This window comes from Engystomops pustulosus, chromosome 7 (assembly GCF_040894005.1).
Source record: "Engystomops pustulosus chromosome 7, aEngPut4.maternal, whole genome shotgun sequence".
In the NCBI taxonomy this organism is placed as follows: domain Eukaryota; kingdom Metazoa; phylum Chordata; class Amphibia; order Anura; family Leptodactylidae; genus Engystomops; species Engystomops pustulosus.
In genome coordinates, this window is record NC_092417.1 from 156,369,802 (window position 1) to 156,387,016 (window position 17,215).

General features: G+C 44.0%; 2 protein-coding genes across 11 annotated transcripts in view; one reads left to right on the forward strand and one right to left on the reverse strand.

Moving 5' to 3' along the window:
- Positions 1-9,050, forward strand: part of LOC140071159 (uncharacterized) — a 35,707-nt gene extending 26,657 nt beyond the window's left edge. For 9 of the 10 annotated variants that reach the window (XM_072118505.1, XM_072118504.1, XM_072118509.1 and 6 more), the window contains 4 exons: positions 870-904; positions 2,390-2,480; positions 4,510-4,614; positions 5,434-9,050. In XM_072118505.1, the coding sequence (XP_071974606.1) occupies positions 870-904; positions 2,390-2,480; positions 4,510-4,614; positions 5,434-5,520 (318 nt within the window). In that variant the 3' untranslated portion in view covers positions 5,521-9,050. The remainder of the gene's footprint in view (positions 1-869; positions 905-2,389; positions 2,481-4,509; positions 4,615-5,433) is intronic. The other variant, XR_011849074.1, reaches the window with a different exon arrangement.
- A 1,802-nt stretch (positions 9,051-10,852) lies between these two features.
- LOC140071158 (4-galactosyl-N-acetylglucosaminide 3-alpha-L-fucosyltransferase FUT6-like) lies at positions 10,853-14,264 on the reverse strand. The gene is made up of 2 exons (XM_072118499.1): positions 14,027-14,264; positions 10,853-11,998 (listed from the first exon to the last, which is right to left on the reverse strand). Exon 2 carries the CDS (start codon positions 11,989-11,991, stop codon positions 10,945-10,947), a length of 1,047 nt encoding a protein of 348 aa, XP_071974600.1. The 5' UTR covers positions 11,992-11,998; positions 14,027-14,264; the 3' UTR covers positions 10,853-10,944.
- Positions 14,265-17,215: the final 2,951 nt, after the last annotated feature.

Sequence of the window (17,215 nt, forward strand, 5' to 3'; positions counted from 1 at the left end):
TCCCCCCCTGCAGCCACTAAACTTGACTCATCTCAGACAAAATATGACCCTTCTCTGCTCGCTGTTACATGACATTGGAAGTAAACGGGTGAGATTTCACATCAAAGAGGGAATTCTAGAAAGTATATTACATACTCTACCTGAGTGGCTGATAGTTTAATGGGATAAAATCTAGTCCCTTTAAGCCAGTAATGATTTTTTCTCCCTTTACATGACTGGGGAGGACATTTCTCTTGCCATGATATTCATACTCTGATCAGTGTTTATCTGGAACAGGGAAGGCCCTGAAGGTAACTCTTATAACATACCAGGTCAAGCTATTCACATATTTGGAATTAGAAGGTTTATTTTTAAGAGTCATCAAGTTTTTAGGTCAGACTATAACTATCTGGCCCAACATTGCTTATCTGAAGCTCATCTGAAGCTGCTACATAGTAAAATGGAATGTCATGTCCTCCAGGAGATGCTGTGTGTCTGGTCGCATGCCCAGCAATGTCACAATGTGTTATGCTGAGTAGTACACCAAATATAGTAATACAGTACATTGTAAACTATGCAAGTACACAAGTCAGGCTCTAGCGGCATGCCAAGCAATAAACACAGAGCCCTTCTAAGGTGGGTCCAGCACTAAGATTTCACGAGGAGGAAAACAGAAACCAGGAATGCAGATTTTTTTTTTCTATTGCCTTTTTTAGAACCCAATATTCTCTGCAAGGGGTTGTCCAATTTGGTCCGATTTCTGGTCCGTGACAATATGCTAAAAGGCAGTGTTCATATAATTGTTCATTATTCATTGTAGAATTATGGATTATTACTGTATTTACATTTCTTTTTCAGCTAATATAATATGTTCTTATGTTACTTCACAGAACATGTGGATATCAGATGGAACTACCACAAACAGGTTTGTATTATGTTTGTTCCTATACTTCCTAAATGGGGAAGTATAATATGGATTATAATATGGGCAGTTTGGGCGGTAGTCCAGGGCCAAGGCCTTCTAGGTGGCCCAGGCCAACCAAATCGCCCACCAAATTTGATAGTGAGAAGGAACTTCACCCATGAAATTCTCGTACATCTGTTCCTGCTATCAATACACATGTGCACAAGAGCCATTTAAGTTCTTTTGAAGGTCCTCCAAAGGTCCTAAAACCACAGATTGAAAGCAGGCATCACAGGATGCATTTTCTATTCCTAAAGAAGCTTTATCCTAGTACCATATGTAGGAAGTGATTCCAGACTTGTAGGGGCTATAATATCCATACAGCCCAGGGCCCATGGGAGTCTTAATCCGCCCCCTGCAAATACCCATCAAAAGTTGTAACATTTCTTACCTAACATTCTTCTAAAAAGCCCACTTTTAGGATACATTTGTATAAACCTTACTCAGGTTTTTTGGGATTTTGTGAAACTGATCCTAGCTCACCGATATTGAAGCTCTTTATTGTACTTTTCACTACTTTGAGTTTCCGTCGGGTTTCCTGACTATTTCCAATTTGCGCCGCATTTAACTGGGGTTTTTGGCGCACGCGATCTGATTTTGGACGCAATTGCGCCGACTTTCAAGCGACACAAATCAGGGGGTGGGCTGACGGACAACCCGATTGCTTCAGACTAAGCGCGGGATTAAAAATTCAAATTGTGTCGCAAGACATGCACTCACATACACCAGGAAGAAGAAGGTGAACTCCGGCGGACCTGAGCGGGGAAGCGACAGATGTAGGATATCGGGCGCAGGATCTTGGTGAATCGCGCCGGACTTAATCCTCATCGGACAGTCCGGATCGGGGATCGCAACAGAACCGGGTAAGTAAATGTGCCCCATTGTGAAGTAGAAGCCACTTGGTAAACAGGCTCCTCCTGATTTGTATCTACAAACCTATCTAAATGAAGCAGAAGTAAGGGATAGATTGAATGGAGCATTTATGATAGTCATCAGCTATCCCACAGAGGTCACGGTTCTTATTTATTGTCCACATTGATATCCAAAGGATATCAGCATCAGATTGGTCGAGTCTAACAATCTGAAACCCTGTGCCAATCAGCCGGTACAGGTAGTGAACAGCAGCATGAGTTAAACAGGTAAGCGCAAGACCCCATCCAGTGTATAGTGGTCATTCTTGTGTACTACAGTTCAGCTCTTATTCACTTGAGTAGCAGATGAGCTGTACTACCCTGGAACAGTTGCTTCTGATTCAAGCTCCGTCATCTGTATAGCCTCTAACATTAGATAGCGCCAAAAAGCTGACTGATTCAGGGACTGGATGCCAGGACACCAGACATGTCCTAAAGATGGGGCATCAGGAAATGGAAAAACCTTTTATTGAAGCAATACAAACCAAAGGTAACGAGTGTTCATATCCTTTCTTAGTGTTTTGTGCCTTTTCAGAAATTCAGAGGTTCATTTGAATGCTTCTACTTCAGAAACTACAGATGAAAGCTTGAAATCAAGACAGTCATGGATGGAGGAACTTCAGAAGGTATGGCCTCAGTCAATCAGTTGTCTGACCTTGAAAAACACTAACCCATAGTTTAATAACTATGATATGAAAGACACGTCAAGCAAGTTTGTCCAAAAGAAGGGCGGAGCTTGTGGAACCCTACTTAAAAGTAAGAGGCCATGTTCTATTTAGGGGTGGACCAGACAATCCAGGGTTGGGTCCATTTGCAGAAGTTCCACTTAAAGAGGACCTGTCACCCTGAAAAAGTAAGCAGCTCCTAATGCTAGCCCATTTTTAGCAGTGTTAAACTGGAAGCTTTATCAGAACCCTCTGATAAAGCTAGCAGACACTTCAACGCCATAGCCTCAGAATGCCGGACCGAGCTCACAGCAGTCCGGCACATTCAGGAGGGGGCGGTCCGAGGCGCTGCTTCTTCTCTGGACCACCCCTCTCACGCCATAGGCCGGTGGTGACTGCTGGGCTTCATGCGACAGTCAACCCCTTGTCAAACCACCACCTCAGGAATACGCCGGACCATTGCCTGGCGTTCCGAGGCTATGGCGCTGCAGTAAGCAGCATCTATTGCACTTATTTAGGGTGACAGGTCCTCTACATGCATTACTACATGCATGTGCTTACAGACAAGTCAACTCCAACTATAGAGAAGTTCTCTCCCTCTAAAAAGTGGACAAGGCCTCTCCATATGTAGACATGGCCTCTCCATGTGTAGACAAGGCCTCTCTAATAGTGGACAAGGCCTCTCCATGTGTGGACAAGGCCTCTCCATGTGAAGACAAGGCCGCTCTAAGAGTGAACAAGACTCCTCCAAGTGTAGACAAGGCTGCTCCATGTGTAGACAAGTCCTCTCCATGTGTGGACAAATCCTTTCTAATAGTGGACAAGGCCTCTCCATGTGTAGACAGGTCCTCTCTAATAGTAGACAAGGCCTCTCCATGTGTAGACAAGTCCTCTCCATGTGTAGACAAATACTCTCTAATAGTGGACAAGGCCTCTCCATGTGTAGACAAATCCTCTCTAATAGTGGACAAGGCCTCTCCATGTGTAGACAAGTCCTCTCTAATAGTAGACAAGGCCTCTCCATGTGTAGACAAGTCCTCTCCATGTGTAGACAAATCCTCTCTAATAGTGGACAAGGCCTCTCCATGTGTAGACAAGTCCTCTCTAATAGTGGACAAGGCCTCTCCATATGTAGACAGGTCCTCTCTAATAGTAGACAAGGCCTCTCCATGTGTAGACAGATCCTCTCTAATAGTAGACAAGGCCTCTCCATGTGTAGACAGATCCTCTCTAATAGTAGACAAGGCCTCTCCATGTGTAGACAAGTCCTCTCCATGTGTAGACAAATCCTCTCTAATAGTGGACAAGGCCTCTCCATGTGTAGACAAATCCTCTCTAATAGTGGACAAGGCCTCTCCATGTGTAGACAGGTCCTCTCTAATAGTAGACAAGGCCTCTCCATGTGTAGACAAGTCCTCTCCATGTGTAGACAAATCCTCTCTAATAGTGGACAAGGCCTCTCCATGTGTAGACAAGTCCTCTCTAATAGTGGACAAGGCCTCTCCATATGTAGACAGGTCCTCTCTAATAGTGGACAAGGCCTCTCCATGTGTAGACAAGTTATCGCTAATAGTGGGACAAGGCCTCTCCATGTGTAGACAAGTCCTCTCTAATAGTGGACAAGGTTTCTCCATGTTTAGACAAGTCCTCTCTAATAGTGGACAAGGCCTTTCCATGTGTAGACAAGTCCTCTCTAATAGTGGACAAGGCCTCTCCATGTGTAGACAAGTTATAGCTAATAGTGGGACAAGGCCTCTCCATGTGTGGACAGGTCCTCTCCATGTATAGACTATGCTGCTCTATCTGTAGACAGGTCCTCTCTAATAGTGGATAAGGCCTCTCTAAGAGTGGACAGGTCCTCTCCATGTGTAGACAAGGCCGCTCTAAGAGTGAACAAGAGCCCTCCAAGTGTAGGCAATGAATCTCCTAGGACTTGATGGCAACATGAGGTGATGATTGGTACTGTGAACTATATTTCTGTTTTTATTAGGCAGTTAGAGGAAAGAGACAAGATAACCACAAACTGACCGCTCAGCTTAATGAAAAGGAGGGGTCTTTGCTTCTACTTCAAAAGGAGATGAAGACCCTAACTCAGGTAAGACTTTTACCCAATAATAAATGGAGGGTGTGACAGGGAACGATTTAAGGATTCTTAATACAGAAGCCAGAAGATCCAGATGTGGCTCAGTTTCTTTATTTGTAGTCCAAATATACCCAGATATCACAGGAGGTGGCCTCAACTCAGCTCAGCCCAGGAAATCCTCAGACACTTCTGCTAGTTGCTTCTCATCGTCACCAAGGCTTCTCAGGATCTCTCTGCAACCCCAGATAATAAATCCACACAAAAAATGATCCGCATGGGCTTGATGTCTCACTCATGGGCGGGTAGAGGAATACATAATGAGCATCCATCCCCTAACACCCTCCCCCACAGGGAAAACCATGGCCTCTACTCCTACAGCTCCACAAAGGTGGAGCTCCACAATGCAACACAATTTCTCTAGACAGACCCCCTGCAAGGCCCCAGGATACTGTAGCCCCTACCCCTGACAAATATATTTCTACACAAATTACATGCATGTAACATTTCTATTGTCCAAAATAGTTCAAAGAAATGAAACAATAGCTCATGTCCGATCACAGAGGGACATTTTAATTATGATATTGCTAATTAGGGAATTATATCTCACTGGTGGTGTTTCCACTGCTGGGCCCCCTACCAATCACAAAAATGGGGGTGTCATATCGCCCTACTTGATGTAGGGACAGGTCTATGAAACTGCTGGAAATATCTGAAGACATTACTGGCCTATATACTGTGTATGAGGAATTGAAAGTAGACATAACCCAACCCCTTTTAGTTTTGGAGGGGAACCTATCAGCAACATTTTCTGATCATTTTTTTTTTTGGTAGAAAATGAAGCGAGCTGAGGATGAAAATAAGAGACTGAAGGAAGAGAACCAAATGCTGCTGAAGATGATGGACCAGATGAACAGCTAAGGCTCAAGAGTGTGGTAGCTTTCTAAAGACATTAAAATTTTCTTGCCAAAATAACCGGTTACATGATTGAACAATTAATGAACCGGTCACCAACAAGTTATTTAGAGACTGCAATAAGATGGCGAAGTTTGAAGCTTGGGGAAAGAACGAGGCTTTATCTGTTGTGAGGAGGACATCGAAAACCTCTGAAGTTCATGGTTAAAGTTTATTCCCTTACATATTGCAGGGCTTTTGGCTACGGGGACATGGATAGTCCTCAGAATGAAGGAACAGCATTGTTGGTGCCTCATCATAGAGATGCTCCCAGCCAAATGTTGTGTAGGAAATCAAACAGCCCATTCACTTTAAGGGCACAGTATTGTAGTTCCTTGCACAGCCACTAATTGTCAATGGGGAGGGATCCAGATAGTGGACCCCAAACAATAATTATGTGATAAGTCCTGATATTGCAGCTTTTGTATACATCAGTCCTGAGTGCTTGTCGGTCCACACTACTTCTATTATGTATTTATTAATGTAGGAGTCAAGAATTACTGTGTGCGCTTCGCTGCTTCAACATATACAGTAGTAGAAGAGCTTTTCTTTATATAGTGGTATAGTATAATGGATGATGGAACTGTACAATAGGATCATTTGGGGGATTAAAGGGGTTTTCTTATGGCCAAATATGCTCCAAAATTTCATGCAGCCATATAGGAGACGTTCTACATCCAAATCTACTATGGCTTATGGCAAGAAACTTCCACTCATGAACTCAGCGAGGCCATGGGGCACATTCACTTACCCGTCCGGAGGAGTTCCCGAAAGTGCACTGTCCAATGACATTGCACTGTGCCAAGATTCACTAACATCGTGCGCCCGATATCCTGCATGTGTCGCTTCCCCGCTCAGGTCCCCGGAGCTCACTTTTTTCTTCCCGGTGCATGTAAGTGCATTGGTTGCGACACAATTTTAATCTTAACTCCCGCGCGGAGTCCAAATCAGTTGGATCATCCAACGGTCCGCCCCCCCGACTTCTGTCGCATGAAAGCCGGCGCGGCTGTGCCAAAATCCCATCGCGTGCGACACAGTCCCCTTCTAAACGCCTGTTAAAGCGGTGCAAATCCTGAAAATGTCGGGAAGTCTGACGGAAATGCGATCCGTGGACCCTTAGCATATGAGCCCCCATGTATCACATGGGGATGGTTGCCCATATAACAATATGTTTCCACTTATGGAAGTCAACCTATTAATGTCCAGGGTTCAATAGGCTTGCCCAGAAGTAGGACCCGCATTAATTGAAGTATTACTGTACTTTCTCATCAGTTAGGTCTATGACAGATACATGGAAACAGAAGTCCTACCTGTAAAGGCTTTAGCATAATAATATTTATCCTATTCATAGGTCATAATATCATATCAGGGACCTACACTAAATGGGCGGAATTAAAACTTGCATACCGGATCCTCTAAAAGACTCCGTTCTCTTAGTAGATTTGGAAATCATTGCCGAGAAGTCAGACTTGTTTAGACTAGATCTGACCCAGCGAAGATTTTAGCTATAGTTTCCACCTGTTTTCCAGCTGACACTATAATGCATACATTAAGGTTCTTTCAACGTTTTCGGGATTTGCATGTCTGTGACAGGTATTTACAGGTACCTGCGCTAGGATTGTGTCGCACGCGATCCGATTTTGGCGCAGCTGCTCTGACTTCCATGCGGCAGAAATCAGGGGGTGGGCCATCGGACAATCTGACTGATTCGGACTGAGCGCAGTAGAAATCAGAGGGTGGGCCATCGGACAATCTGACTGATTCGGACTGAGCGCAGTTAACTTACAAATTGGGGCAGATTTACTTACCCGGTCCGTTCGCGATCCAGCGGCGCGTTCTCTGCGGTGGATTCGGGTCCGGACGGAATTCATCAAGGTAGTTCCTCCGCCCTCCACCAGGTGGCGCTGCTGCGCTGAAAAGCATCTGAACGCACTCAAGTTCACCGGGCCGGACCAAGTGAAGGTAAGCGCGTCCCAAGCGACACTTTTATTGTTTTAAATGCGGCGGTTTTTCCGAATCCGTCGGGTTTACACTCGGCCACGCCCCCCGATTTCCGTCGTGTGCATGCCGGCGCCGATGCGCCACAATCCGATCGCGTGCGCCAAAATCCAGGGGCAATACAGGGAAAATCGGAGCAAATCGGAAATATTCGGGTAACACGTCAGGAAAACGCGAATCAGGCCCTTAGTAAATGACCCCCATTGTGTCTCAAGACAATGCACTTACATGCATCAGCAAGATCAGCTGATTTTGGGGGTCTGAGCCTCAGAGCCCACCAGATAACCTATTCTATGGGTGTGTGGTTGTGGTTATATCAACTCTTATACTTATTATCCACTATACTGCTAATGTAAGTCTGCAGATGTCTTCCGCTGCAGCTAACCCGCAGTGATTATGGTCTATATGACCCTGTAATATAATGGCAGACAGGGAAATCCCTAATCTTCATATTTCCCATAACACAACTGTGCTATTATGTGTGTGATTGTACTACCTAATGCTGCACTTTAATCCTATGTACGACGTGAGGTCAAGTGATACAGAAACACGAAGGGAAACAGAAGGTGACATTGTACAAGTTTACAGATTGAATATGGGTTTGTGACTTAGAGCCATAATTCTATGGCACATTGGAGAGATCTGAAAGTTTGCATGTACTTCAAATTACCCAAATTTTATTTTTAGAATAAGAGAAAAACTTTAGCAGGTCCAGGGGCGTATCTACAGGTGTAGCAGCTATAGCAGCTGCCATGGGGCCCGCAGTGTCAGGGGGCCCCAGCATCTAGAGTATTGGGTTGTGTGCTGTATGTGTGTGTGTTATTGTATGTATGTGTGTATATGATGTATGTGTGTAATTGGTATTGTATGTATGTGTGTATGCTGTATATCTGCATGTGTTATTGTATGTATGTGTGTATTTGCTGTATGAGTGTGTATATGTGATGTGTTTAAGCTATATGCCTGTTTATATAGTACTGTATGTATGTGTTTATATGTTGCAAGTGTGTACATATGGTGTGCATATGCTGTGTGTGATTGTAACTCACATGTATGAGTGTACAAAAATGTATGTTTTTTTTAAGGGGGAAGGGGGCCCCATTCAGATGTCTGCTATGAGGCCCTGCCTCTACTAGTCACAATCCAGGACTGGGTTTACTTGTTATTCATTTTTAAAGGGCAAACTCCATGCATTCTTTTTAATGGATACTCCACCACCTTGACTTGGATTTAGCGCCTTCAGCACTATGGAGAACACGTCACATAGCTGTGCATCGCAGGGAACATTTCTGGTTATTGTTGCAACTTTCTTTGTTGATAACTTTTGAACCAAATGAGACATTGCAAATCTCGGTAATCAATGACCACCTTCCTATTGGATTGGATACAATTGTAGCAAACTCCCAGAACTATGTAATGTATGTAGGGAAGTATATATATGTCTTTCACTGCCGGTAAACAGAGGGTTTGAAATTAAAATAAAGTATATAAGAAAGTTGCAGGACTTGTAATTCCTTACATGACTCGTACATCTCATGACTGTATACGTGACCTTTGTGTAAAGTTTTATTTGTTATTTTATATGGGGCTTGGGTTAATTATAGGAGAACACAATAGTGATGACTCCCTTACAATGAAAGGAGTTTATATAGCATGTATTGGGATACAGTAATTGCCTTTCTAGTAATAATAAAACTAGTGTCTTCTTATGTCACCTGCTACCTCTTTACTCCCTATACGAAAATCAATTACATAAAGAGTAAGAAGATATCCTAAGGTTTACATAAATTATACAATATACTGTACAAGCAGCAGGAATGTGAAATATGTATCAATATTACAGGATTGTAGCAGGACTGGGTTACTTTGATGCACTGGTGTGTGTGTGAGATCCCTTTACTGAACACAGCACAGCCCCTCTGCTTTGCTCTGAGTCACTGCTGTATCATTTATTAGTTGAAAAGCTACAGTATTTACCTGGAGGTCTGTGTAACTATATCTAGGTATGTGTTGTTGTTATATTCCAGGATTGTAGCTGAATTTGGAGTATTCTCACACTGCTCAGATAAAGTGAAGAGGATTCTTGCACATCAATACATCCAATAAAATCTTCTTTCTTGTATTAAATACAGGTTAAAACACTTCTTGTAATTTTGGACTACGCAGAGTCCTTCGTTCTTCCAATCACATGAAGTCCTGCATGCATTGCGTATACTTCATTTATGGGCTGAGCCTGTGTCATATTTTGTATTGTTATGTATATTCTTACACTGCTGTCTTTGTTTTCTGCCTTTCTGCTCAGTAAAAGATCTCACACACCAGTGAACCAGATATCTCTAAGTCCAGCTACAATCCTGAAGTATTATTGAATTTTCCCTGCGACTAATAGCACACACTCAAGTATAGTTCCACAGATCTGCAGGGCCAATACTGAAGTTTTGTATGGTCAAAACTTCTGGTAGACTACCTTTAAAAATTTTTTTTATAAATGCGCTCAATATCCACTGTAGCTCCTGTGATACTTCTGACCTTTTTTTAATGGACTTCACAATCTGAACCATCAGCCTAGTGACATTGGAAAGAACATCACTGTAGCCGTAGTGGGTAAGTGCCAGCTGGCCAGGGGTGAACCTAAACTATCTGTTGCCTGACATAACACCCCCTCCTCCCCATCCAGAGACTAGTAACCACTAAGCGTCACACACTATGGGGGTCATTTACTAAGGGGCCGATTCGCGGTTTCCCGACGTGTTACTCGAATATTTCCGATTTGCGCCGATTTTCCCTGTATTGCCCCAGGTTTTTGGCGGACGCGATCGGATTGTGGCGCATTGGCGCCGGCATGCACACGACGGAAATGGGGGGGGCGTGACTGAGCAATAACCCGACAGATTCGGAGAAACCACCGCAGTTAAAAAAAAAAAGTGTCGCGGGACATGCGCTTACCTTCACTCCGCCCGGCTCGGTGAACTCCAGTGCGTTCTGATGCTCTTCAACGCAGCATTGACACCTGGTGGACGTCGGAGGAACTGCCTTAGTGAATCGCCCGAAGACCCAAATACACCGCACAGAATGCGCCGCTGGATCGCGAATGGACCGGGTAAGTAAATCTGCCCCAATATGTGTCACTCAGCAGGAGGCTGGGAGCTGAGGAGTGAACAGCACCTAATCCAAATGCATCTAATGTGAAATGCATCTAATCCAAAGCCCAACCCCTGGGACTTCACAGAGGATTTTGTCAGAACGAGCATGTTTTGTGCTGTAAAGCTTCTTTACCTGTTGAGTGGTTTGTGCCATTTATTTTGTCACCCAACTCTATAGGTAGAATGATTTTACAATATATTTTTTTTTAAATACAATAGGAAAAAAAGTTAGCATAGGCGCACATAGCTTTTACGTGTACCATTTAGCAATGCTTGAAATCGATTTATAGGGAGGGGCCCTAAGCATCGCTACACACGCTTTACAATAATGAGTTTGCCAATCAAAATTCCCAAACGCTTGTAGTCTTGACCTCCACTTGAAATAACGTTGATATTTTTGGGGGTCTTGGTCCAGTTCCAGCAGATAGTCAGCCAGGTCTTTTGCACTAGGAAAATCATCAACATGTATAAAAGAATCTGAAGGAATAAACCTTTCATAGGTTTCTCTAGGTGGTCCTAGGACCACCGGGACAGTCCCAGACATTAGGGCGTTTCTCCAGAGCTTCTCTGTGATGTAGTCGGTGTGTATGGAGTTCTCAAACGATAAGTAGAATTTATACTTTGATAAGACATCATGAAGATCTTCCATGGCTAAACTTGTGTGGTTTCCACCATAAATATCTATATCTATGTGATTCTTTAATACATTATAATATTTAACCCTCTTAGAATGACCGTTCCAATTGCTTACAGCCCATGCTACTAATCTTGACTTTATTGGGATGGTAAAGTTTTGAGATGTGTTCTTCTGTAACCAGCCATAAGGAGTGAAGATGTCCGAGTCACTTCTGTAGGACATGGTGAGGTTGATGAGGTTGTCCATCATCCACAGGTTTGGACTGTGGCTTGGAGATTCCAGGTTAAACCAAACCCAATACTGTCCTTCTGGTCTAGGTATCTGTGGCATTTGATTTTTCGAGTAGCAAACTTCCCTGTGGTGGATAATGACAGCATTTGCTCTCGAGTACAAGTCACGGTCAGATGTGAAAAAGCACCGAGAATCATTGAGGGGTTTGGGACACTGATTTAAGGGAAAGTGTTCTCCGAAAGGCCAAGTCCATAGCAACACAATAAAATCTGCTTCAGTTTGCGATTGTAAAACCTCTCCAGAATTACGGCATTCTATAGAACAATGTTTCCCAAAGTTTCTATATGTTAATAGTAAGTAAAACAGTAAAATTAGTATGTGGAACGTTATCAAATACTTATGATAGGATATAAATCGCACCGCAGACATTTCACATCTGAAACAGAATAAAACAAAAATAATGTTGGCTTCAGGTCAATGGAAAAATGGAAAGAAGACTTAAAGGCTATGGATACAACATATTTATATGTTATGATGTTCCGGTGGTCTAAAAAAGTTTCACTTATCTGCTTTTTGCATTGACTTTCAGTTCTTGTGCATTCAGAAGCCGTCGTAGGTTTTTTTTTTCTATGTCTGGTAAGCGCTAGGTAACTTCTGTGGCTTGTTTAATATCTTACAAATGAGCATAAATTCAAACCAGCCCTTGAAAGTTGCGAATTGTTACCCATTGGGGGTCATTTACTAACGGCTGATTCGCGTTTTCCCGACGTGTTACCCGAATATTTCCGAATTGCGCCGATTTTCCCTGCATTGCCCCGGGATTTTGGCGCACGCGAATGGATTGTGGCGCATCGGCGCTGGCATGCATGCGACGGAAATCGGGGGGGCGTGGCCGAACGAAAACTCGACGGATTCGGAAAAACCGCCGCATTTTAAAAAAAAAGTGTCGCGGCACTCGCGCTTACCTTCACCAGGTATAGGCCGGTGAACTTCAGTGCATTCCGGCAGGCCTCGGTGGACTTCAGCGCTGCAGCACCACCTGGTGGACGTTGGAGGAACTACCTTAGTGAATCCCGGCTGGACCCGAATCCACCGCAGAGAACACGCCGCTGGATCGCGAATGGACCGGGTAAGTAAATCTGCCCCATTGTGTCACTCAATACATTTTACCTTAAATGAAACCTACCATGGGGAATCTACTATCAGAAGTAAATGTGATGGTAGGTTCCTCCTGCCTCTGCCCTAATGTCCGGATATGGGGTTGTGGATCCTTTGTACCACCGCAAGCGCTGGGAGCGGAGTCTAAGTGGTACCCGGTTTTCACCAGGGCCTGCCGCAAAGCAGGATGGACTTGCTGCGGCAGGGTACCACCAGGTCGTTCCACAGGCGCGTCTTTGCCCGCGGTGGTGGCCAAGGCGTGGTACAAAGTTGTGAGGCAGAATAGTGGTCGGGAACAAAGCAGGAGGTCAGGCCCGGCAGCACAGAGTCATAGTCAGGATCGAAACCAGGTTCACAACGGGAAATCAGCAGTCAGACACTAGGCAACTCAACAAGCTTTTTCCGGCAAGGAATGCTGGGAGAGGCCAGCTTTTATTAAATTCCTGGGAATGGCCAGCGGTGCGCTGGCCCTTTAAATCCTCGAGGGCCGGCGCATGCGCGCCCTAGGAGGCGGGGACGTGCGCGCCGGGCTGTGAGTGACAGAGCAGGAACGCAGAGAGGTAAGGCAGCAGGACAGGGGGCTGGGGACTGGAGAGAGGTACAGGTGTGCCCACGACCTGGGATGTGGATTTGCAGGAGGACCCGTGACACCTAATCTGTAATTTAATAATCCTGGAACCTAACTTGTTTTAGTAATATGTAAATTAACTGCAGAGGCAACTGGGGCATGGAGTAGGCTTAGCTCCTAGACCTCCTAGACCGGTAGACCTCCACAACGCAGGAACCAGAAGCCAGAACAGGGTTAGTACAATGAAGCAAAGGGTTTGAAGCTCCAGCCTATCGATGCCAGGTAGACAAAGGACATGGTCTGGACATGGTCTGGTATGGTCAAAAGCAGAGGTCAGATGGAGATCAGTTATGCAAAAAGTACAAAGCAGTAGTATAGGTCAACCTCTTCAGGTAGGAGGGTGGAGGGAGAGTAGTGGATAGCTCAGCCTCCAATGCCACGTAAGATGTTGAGGGTTATCAGACATAAAGCAAAAAACCTGAAGAACATTATCTGTACATCTTATCAGGACAATATGAAACTAGGAAATGCAATACTAAGGGATATCGAGATGGTGGAAGACGAGCGATAGAGAGGGTGGTCACACAAGTCACAAGTAGAAGGCAAGTCAATGAGATGCAATGGGATATCTTAGAAAAACAGTTCACAGCCACCCAAATCACAATATAGTCCCTTGTATGATAACTTCCATTAGATTATCATGCCAGGGATAAAGCAAGGGACCAGCAGGTGCCTTACCTGTAGGCAGGTGGATGGAGCAAGAAGCAACGTAGCAGAGAGTAGGTAACCAGAAGTGATTAGATCCAAAAACAATAAATCAATTGAGTTTAGCCTTAAGGTGCCCATTCATAATCAAGTTCTTCATGAGGTTTTGTTCCGGTTTTCGAGTCAGTTTTGAAGCCAGAAGCAGGTGTATGTCCCATGAACACAGAGAAACTATTAATGACAGATGCGACTCCTCCTCATTTTGTGATCCACTTCTGGCTTTATCCTAAAAACCACATAAAAATTCTGTGGCAAGCCTATCATTAAACGCATTTAACTCCCTTTTCAGGTGATTGCAATAAACCAGTCAAACAGGAAAAATGTGAATAACTCACAATTAATATAGGAAGCATTTTAACATTTACATATTTTATGATTAAAATTATATAATTTTTTATCCATGGCCTCCTTCAGTCTAAAATTAGAAATTTTTATAATTATGCTAATGAGCCAGAGGGGCTCTGGGGGGCTGTTTCCAGAGGCTGTTACAATGAGCAGAACATGGCGCTTCTTTACTAAGGGTCCCGCGCATTTTCGTCGGGTTTCCCGTCTTCTTCGGGCATCACATCAGGGATTGTGTCACATGCGATCGGATTGTGTCACAATCGACAGAAATCGGGGGGTGCGCAGGATTTAACATTTAAAATTGTGTTGCAAGCCATGCACTTACATACACCAGGAAGAAGAAGGTGAACTCTTGCGGACCTGAGCGGGGAAGCGACACATGCAGGATATCGGGCGCACACTGGAAGTGAATCGCGGCAGACTTCATCCTCGTCGGACATTCCGGATCGGGGATCGTGCAGGGCCCAAGTTAGTAAATGTGCTCCTCTCCCTCCTCCTAGCCCTGTGCAATTTGGAAGCAGCAGAAATTGTAGGAGGGGAGACCTGCTCTACTCTTTTTTAACAATGAATGAAAAGCCATCACTAAAGAGGCTCTGAAAATACCCACCCAAAGCCCTTCTGGCTCATTAGAAGTATTTTAAAAGTGGATTTTAGAAGGAAGGAGGCCATGGATGTAAAATGTTAATATCATTAAAAATACTTTCGCATAGGGTGAGACCATATGATTACACGTATATAATATTCTGTTATTCTTAACCCCATACTGACTGGTGACATAATAGTACGTCACACATTGGGTGCGGGTACATGGAGAGGAGTATGAGGAGGAAAATCCCCATATACTGCCATACTGTAGTATGGCAGTATATGGTAGAATCAATCAGACAACCTCGGGTCAAAGTAATAATAATAATAATAATTCTTTATTTATATAGTGCACACAGATTATGCAGCGCTGCACAAAGCATTTCAAATTGGTCCCTGTCCCCATGGGGCTCACAATCTAAACAACCTACCAGTATGTTTTGGAGTGTGGGAGGAAACCAGAGTACCCGGAGGAAACCCACGCAAACACGGACATACAAACCCAGGACTCCAGTGCTGCAAGGCAGAAGTGCTACTCACTCCGCCACCGTGCCGCCCTACTAGTACTCTAGGGCAGTGGTGGCGAACCTATGGCACGGGTGCCAGAGGTGGCACTCAGAGCCCTTTCTGTGGGCAATCAGGCCATCACCAGAGAGGACTCCAGGTATCTTCCTACAGTACCAAAGAGCCCAGGACTTGCTGTACACAGAGCTATTTTAAAGTGACAGCTCTACCTGGGACTACTGGAGGGAGTGGGAATGTGTGGACAGATCTGCATTAGCATTGTGGCTCCTGCTCCGGCCCTGACAATTCTTCCTGTTTATGGGACCCTGGAGGAAAGCTACAATGATCATCCAAATTTCTTCTAGCTTCTGCTTAATTGGTGTCCTCAGGGGCTGGTATCAATGAAAGCTGTGAGTATAAATGACAAATTAAATTTCTGCGTTGGCACTTTGTAATAAATAAGTGGGACTTGGTTGTAGTTTGGGCACTCGGTCTCTAAAAGGTTCGCCATCACTGCTCTAGGGGGTCTGAAAAATAGTAAAAATAAAAGGTTAAAAAAAAATTATATTAAAAAAACCCTAAACATTCAAATCACCGCCCTTTTCCTAGAAGTGATATAAATATAAATAAACAGTAAAAATCATAAACACATTGGGGCACATTAACTAAGGGTCCGCGGACTGCATTTTCGTCGGGTTTCCCGACTTTTCCCCTTTTGCGCCACATCTAACTGGGGTTTTTAGTGCACGCGATCGGATTTTGGCGCAATCTTTCATGCAACACAAATCAGGGGGGAGTGCCATCGGACAACCCGACTGATTCGGACTGAGCGCGGGATTTAAAATTTAAATTGTGTCACAAGACAATGCACTCACATACTCTGGTAAGAAGAAGGTGAACTCCCGAGGACCTGAGCAGGGAAGCGACACATGCAGAATATCGGGCGCACGATCTTAGTGAATCGCGCTGGTCTTCATCCTCGTCGGGGAACGCACAGCGGGGATCCCCACAGGACCGCGTAAGTAAATGTGTCACATTAAGTATCGCTGCGTCTGAAAATATGATCATGATTTTTCACGGCTTTCAACCCCGTAACGAAAATAGCACCCAACGTAAAAAAGGGCACTTTTTTGCCATTTTGAAAAATATAAAAAAATTCTATAAAAAAGTGACCGAAATGCCGCACAGTCCTAAAAATGGTAGCATTGAAAACCTCATCGAAATTCACAAAACATGACACCACCCACAGCTCCGTACAACGAAGTATGAAAAAGTATAGCGATGGCAGTATGGCAAAATAAATGTTTTATTTTGTACAGGAGGTTTTAATTCTTGTAAATGTATGAAAACATTATAGAATCTATACAAAATTGGTATCCTCATAATTGTACCGACCCAAAGAATAAAGTAGACCCACAAGAAAATGGAGCAAATTTTTTTTTCCACCAATTTCACTGCATTTGGAATTTTTTTCCTGCTTCCCAGTACACGGCATGGAATACTAAATACCACCATTTTGAATTGCAATTTGTTACACAGAAAACAAGCCATCACACAGCTCTGTACATGGGAAAAATAAAAACAGTTATAGATTTTTGAGGGTGGGGAGTGAAAAATTAAAATGCAAAAACGAAAAAGGGCCTCGGCATTAAGGGGTTAAAGTGTTAATGCAGGATAAACAAACATAAATACATGATAGCATTATGGTATCATTAGAGCAGAAGTAGA

Excerpts from the sequence above, each read along its gene's own strand:
- LOC140071158 (XM_072118499.1), bottom strand. The coding sequence starts at position 11,991 with ATGTCTGCGGTGCGATTTATATCCTATCATAAGTATTTGATAACGTTC.